The sequence below is a fragment of the Loxodonta africana genome, chromosome 5 (genome assembly GCF_030014295.1).
Source record: "Loxodonta africana isolate mLoxAfr1 chromosome 5, mLoxAfr1.hap2, whole genome shotgun sequence".
NCBI lineage: Eukaryota > Metazoa > Chordata > Mammalia > Proboscidea > Elephantidae > Loxodonta > Loxodonta africana.
Window position 1 is genome coordinate 51623855 of NC_087346.1, and position 6713 is coordinate 51630567.

At 38.7% G+C, this 6713-nt stretch overlaps 1 protein-coding gene across 1 annotated transcript in view; it reads left to right on the top strand.

Annotated features, from left to right (window-relative positions):
* The window catches only part of LOC100657356 (alcohol dehydrogenase E chain), a 36720-nt gene extending 30477 nt beyond the window's left edge, over window positions 1–6243 (top strand). The window contains exons 7-9 of the mRNA XM_010590463.3: window positions 2053–2188; window positions 3474–3612; window positions 6219–6243. Coding sequence (XP_010588765.3) covers window positions 2053–2188; window positions 3474–3612; window positions 6219–6243 — 300 coding nt within the window. The remainder of the gene's footprint in view (window positions 1–2052; window positions 2189–3473; window positions 3613–6218) is intronic.
* Window positions 6244–6713: the final 470 nt, after the last annotated feature.

Genomic DNA, 6713 nt, shown 5'->3' on the forward strand with positions numbered 1-6713 from the left:
GACAACTGAAGCTCCAAGACAGCCTAACTTTTTCCAAGGCTAAAGATTTTCTTATGTTCTTTTTCTATTATTTTTCTCCTATTTTCTCATGTGGAACTGGATTGTTTATTTGATGATATCAAATGTCTCACAGTCTCATCTTCCAAGGATGTCTTCATGTTCCAAAAGCAAAGAACTAATTGTTATATATTCCTGAGGGATCTTAAATAATTTTCTTACTGCCCAACTTGTTCAAAAACCTGGTTGGAGGGGAAAAGTCTTAAGAGATGGGCTTTTTAAAAAATAATTTTTATTGTGCTTTAAGTGAAAGTTTATAAATCAAGTCAGTCTCTCACACATAAACCCATATACACCTTGCTACACACTCCCGATTACCCTCCCACTAATGAGTCAGCCTGCTCTCTCCCTCCACTCTCTCTTTTCGTGTCCATTTCGCCAGCTTCTAACCCTCTCCACCCTCTCATCTCCCCTCCAAGCAGGAGATGCCAACATAGTCTCAAGTGTCCACCTGGTCCAAGAAGCTCGCTCCTCACCAGCGTTCCTCTCCAACCCATTGTCCAGTCCAATCCATGTCTGAAGAGTTGGCTTTGGGAATGGTTCCTGTCCTGGGCCAACAGAAGGTCTGGGAACCATGACCACCAGGGTCCTTCTAGTCTCAGTCAGACCATTAAGTCTGGTCTTTTCATGAGAATTTGGGGTCTGCATCCCACTGCTCTCCTGCTGCCTCAGGGGTCTTCTGTTGTGTTCTCTGTCAGGGCAGTCATCGGCTGTAGCTGGGCGCCATCTAGTTCTTCTGGACTCAGGATGATGTAGTCTCTGGTTCATGTAGCCCTTTCTGTCTGCTGGGCTTGTAATTACCTTGTGTCCTTGATGTTCTTCATTCTCCTTTGACCCAGGTGGGTCAAGACCAATTGATGCATCTTAGATGGCTGCTTGCTAGCATTTAAGACCCCAGACGCCACTCTTCAAAGTGGGATGCAGAATGTTTTCTTAATAGATTTTATTATGCCAATTGACTTAGATGTCCCCTGAAACCATGGTCCCCAAACCCCTGCCCCTGCTACACTGGCCTTTGAAGCATTCAGTTTGTTCAGGAAACTTCTTTGCTTTTGGTTTAGTCCAGTTGTGCTGACCTCCCCTGTATTGTGTGTTGTCTTTCCCTTCACCTAAAGTAGTTCTTATCTACTATCTAATTAGTGACTACCCCTCTCCCACCCTCAAGAGATGGTCTTTTGAGGTTCCAGAATAATGTCGTTGTTGTTGTTAGGTGCTGTCGAGTTGGTTCCGATCCTGAAAAATAGGTGTATTTAAAATAAAACCAGTGTACATTCTTGGGATGTAAAAGTAACATTTAAGTATGCCCATGTTAGACATGGGAAACCCTGGGGTCGTAGTGGTTAAGTGCTGTGTCTGCTAACCAAGAGGTTGGCAGTTCGAATCCGCCAAGAGCTCCTTGGAAACTCTATGGTGCAGTTCTACTCTGTCCTATAGGGTCACTATGAGTCAGAATCGACTCAACAGCAGTGGGTTTGGGTTTTTTTTTTTTTTTTAATGTTAGAAATGACCAGTAAGATAAGGGACGGCATCAAGTGGACAAGAGACAACTTATAACAATGTAACAGACATTATTTCTTCTTCTTCATCAGAATACCTGGTGCAAAGTACCTGCTTAATAAATAAATGAAAAATTAATTAAGCAACTCATAGATTGCTTGAGAGTCATGAGATAATAAAATATTACCCATATTTGAGGAATCAGGCTTTATATGTCTCTGATGGTGTTTTCCTCTTTATTACTTTATAAGGAAGAATTATGTACAAGCAAATTCATTTACCCATTCTCTCATTCAAAAGATATTTTCTGGGCATTCCCTAAAGTCACAGTACTAACATAGATATAACAAGGAACGTAGAAGCAAAAGATATCGTCTCTTTCATCCACATATTCACAGTCGAACTAAGCTGATATTATATGAACTCTTACTGTGGATTTTAGGTGAAGGTTATCAAACAACACACTTTAACAACTGTTAAATATTAATTATATTCCAGATATCTGCCCTGTCATGCTGTCATGAGGCATATGGTGTAAGCGTCTTGGTAGGGGTACCTCCTAGTTCCCAAGACCTCGGAATGGACCCTATGTTGCTCTTGACTGGACGCACCTGGAAAGGAGCAGTTTTTGGTGGTATGTACCCAGGCTGGAAACCCTGGTGGCGTAGTGGTTAAGTGCTACAGCTGCTAACCAAGAGGTCGGCAGTTCAAATCTGCCAGGCGCTCCTCGGAAACTCTATGGGGCAGTTCTACTCTGTCTTAAAGGGTCACTATGAGTCGGAATCTACTCGACGGCAATGGGTTTGGTTTTTTGGGGGTAGTTAGGCTTGAAGATCAAATATTGGGATTTGTTCTCTTTTACACATGACGAGGCCAGATTTTGAAAAGCAAAGTGATTAAAAATAAGCTAAAATTCCTGTTGTATCTATAGGGTCCAAATCAACAATTGTCAGGAGTTCATTTTGACTCATAGCAGGCCCATGCGACAGAGTAGAACTGCCACGGTGGGGTTTCTACCAAGCCAGTTGCCCTTCAGTCAGTTCCAAATCACGGTGACCCCACTTGTGTCAGAGCAGAACTGTGCTCCATAAGGCTTTCAATTGCTTGATTTTTTAGACGAAGATCATCAGGTCTTTCTTCCAAGGCACCTCTGAGTGGACTCGAACCACTAACCTTTGGTTAGCAGCCAAGCAGGTTAATTGTTTGCATGAACTAAGGTTTCCAAAATACCTAGTAAATCAAACCCACCATCATCGAGTCAATTCCGACTCATAGCAACCCTATAGGACAGGGTAGAACAGCCCCATAGGATTTCCAAGGAGCAACCGGTGGATTCTAACCACTGAATTTTGGTTAGCACTTGAGCTCTAAACCGCTGCACCACCAGGGATCTAGGAAATCCATAGTAATACTTCGTGTGTGCACTATGCCCAATTTTAGACAACTGCTAAATTTGACCGTTGACTTGGGGTATTATGTACTATAATTTCTCTATGAAAGAATAACTAAGGACCATAGTTAATCTGGGGAGTGAAGGGGCAGGATTTTAAAAAAAGTCAAACTACCACAAAAAGAAATTGAAGCACACCATCTCTTACTAGAAGCCCTTGTGGTGCAGTGATTAAGAGCTCAGCTGCTAATCAAAAGGTCGGCAGTTCAAATCCACCAGCCACTCCTTGGAAATCCTATAGGGCGGTTCTACTCTGTTCTGTAGGATCACTATGGGTTGGAATCAACTCGATGGCACCTAACAACAACAACAAAAACAAAAATCTCTTTTACTAGCCCAGTAATAGAAATAGCAGTCTGTGTAATGCAGCATTTTTTATAAACGTTCATTTTAATTCTATTTAGAAAGTCTGCATAATTCTGCTACTTCTACCTGGCTGAATTTAACAATGATGTCTTTTTCTTTTCAGGCTATAAAAGTAAAGATTCCGTCCCCAAACTTGTGGCTGATTTCATGGCTAAGAAGATTCCATTGGATTCAATAATAACCCATGTTTTACCTTTTGAAAAAATAAACGAAGGATTTGACCTTCTCCGCTCTGGAAAGAGGTAGAGTTTAAGTTTTTGTTTCATGGTAGGGGGTTGGTTACCAGAGAGAAAAAAAAAATTGCTCAAAGACTTGACCCAAAGATGGAAACCCTTTTGGTGTAGTGGTTAAGAGCTCAGCTGCTAACCAAAAGATTGGCAGTTAGAATCTACCAGCTGCTCCTTGGAAACCCTATGGAGCAATTCTACCCTATCCTATAAAGCCACTGTGAGTCAGAATCGACTCAACAGCAACAGGTTTGGTTTTTTTGTGTGTGTGTGAGAATACGGAAGAATGAGAAAAACATCAGATGCCTTGGTTTTCCATTACAAGCTCAACTTTTGCAGGTAGAACATTTAAGATCTTATTTGTCAAAAGCTAAGGAACAGTTGCTTTGTATTTTCTATTCTGCTGAAATCACATTGTTAGTTACAGTGAATCTGATGGATCAGAGCCACTCAGAGTTCTTCAGAGGAGAACACCAGCCCTTGCAAGGAAAAAGAACCAGAGTCACGCAGTCATAATTATAGCACAGAACCTCCGTAGCCTCTGCCTGGCTGACCATTAATGGCTGTAAATTTGAATTATATTCAGGACGTACCAAACTTTTAATATGGAAGGAGGTGGAGAGACACTGGTGCTGTTCTCTGTACAACTACTACTAATTTTTCATTTGTTCTTGCAGTTTACAAAGAATTTTTCACAAATAAAAATTATTGTAAAGAGGAAGGGTACAAAATTCTATTATAAATGTATGAGCCTTTCATTTTCTCCAGAGCTGAGGAAAATAAGCCAATCCCATTTTCTCTACCTCTGAGATTTACCTTTTACAATCACCTAATAAGAGGAATGGAAACCCTGGTGGCATAGTGGGTAAGAGCTATGGCTGCTAACCAAAAGGTCAGCAGTTTGAACCCACCAGTCGCTCCATGAAAACTCTATGGGGAGTTCTACTGTATCCTATAGGGTCGCTATGAGTCAGAATTGATTCGGTGGCAATAGGTAATAAGAGAAATTTTGTCATCTGTAAGTATTTGTGAGACACAACTAGTAATAGGCAGTTGTATTCAATTTCCACCTTCTAGCCCCAAAGTCCTTGCTTTTTCTGTTCCCGCACACTTCTTCTCATGAAGTTATCAACTTTAAATAGTTAAATAGTTATCTCTTAGGCAATGACACTTGCTGTTGAATAAGCAAAGATTAAAAATTGTAATGCTGAATGCTGGCAAGGGTAGGGGGACATGCACACTTTCATATCCTGCTTATAGGAGTATTCATTGTTGCATTCTTTATGGAAAGCAATTTGGTAATTTGTATCAGAAATATTTAAGGAAAAAAAAAGCTGAATTCCAGCCTTTTTTATTATTATTATTTTAATTATGCTTTAGGTAAAAGTTTACAGCTCAAGTTAATTGTCCCAGCAATTTAATTTTTGGAAATCTATGCTACAGAAATAATTAGATACGCAAACACACATAGATGTTTAAGTATATTTATCTGTTACTTATAATACCACCAATTGGAAACATCTTCAAAAGCCCGACATTAAGAGAATAATTAAATAAGTTCTAACCGTGTACTCCTAGAAATCAATAAAGTCATTAAAATGAAATGTTTCATTACACTGGGAAATTCTCATGATGTAATTTTAGGTTATAAAATAGAGAACACAAAGTTGTATATATAATATGATCTCAAATCTTCAACAAGAACAGTACAACTTTATATATGTCTAGAAAAGAATTGATAAAAATTCAAGATTATACAATTAAAAGTTATTTTTACTTTTTATACTCCCCTGTATTTTCTAAATTATATATGTGTATTTGTCTTATATATACATATATAATTTTTGAAAAGGCATGCAGATCATTGTTTAAAAGTATTTATCCATCAGAATAAGTTTTCTAGAAAGAACATTAGCTCCAGTGTAAACACTAAATTTCAAATTTTCCCAAGAATGAATTCTCTTAGAATTCAATTTTATTATCTACTTCTAAGAATCCTTAAGTATCTCTTCATTAAACCTTCAACATGGTCTTTATTAAATTATCAATTTCTTCAGGCAAGCCATCTATCAATTTGTCATTTGTGCAACTTTGAGTTTGAATCCCAGCACTCCATATTACATGTGTGACCTTGAGCAAGTTATGTGTCTCTCTAAGGCTCAGTTTTTTTGTTTTGTTTTGTTTTGTTTTTGTTTTAATTTCTAAAAGGGAAATAAAATTAGGACCTACCACATAGCGTTATTTAGGTTGAGATTTAAATGAGATAATGCGTGAAAAGCATCTACAAAGTACATGGCAAATAACAACAACTTACTACATGTTACTAATTTTTATTGTTTTATATTTATAATTATGCCAGGTGCTCAGACTCCCAAAAATGATTTTGATGAGGATGCTAGCTAATATCGAATAAAGTCTAAATAGCAGCTATATTCAGACTCTGATGACTGCGTTTAAGGTTTGAGAAAACACGGGAACAAGGAAAAGATGAGCTGCCCTTCCACCTGGCTTTATCTGAATGCGTAGAGATGGGAATGCAGTGGCTGGGAGCTTCTTGGACTTTCGTGTGGAAGTGTGTGTAGTAGTTAAGTGTTAAAACATCTTTTATTTTTCTATTTCAGTGTCCGTACAATCCTGACATTTTGAGACAATACAGATTCCTTCACTTGTACCTGCCTTATCTCCTCCGATGCCTACCTATGTCATCTGAAGTACCAGACGAATAGCAACATTAAATCTGTTTTTCAGTGATGTGATCACTAAATTACACATGGGAGCTTTCCCAAACAAAAATCATATGAAATCGTTTTTCAAGCAAATGTTTAAAATCCAAGTGTTATGGTTGGAATTATGTGTGTATCAACTGGCTAGGCCATGATTCCCAGTGTTGTGTGGTTGTCCACCATTTTGTGATCTGATATGATTAAAAAAAAATGATTATGTGTTGTAAATTCAAGCCCTGGTGGCGTAGTATTTAAGAGCTCGGCTGTTAACCAAAAGGTCAGCAGTTCAAATCCACTAGCTGCTCCTTGGAAACCCTATGGCAAGTTCTACCCTGTCCTGTAGGATCACTATGAGTCAGTATCAACTCGAGGGCCCCAAACAACAACATGATG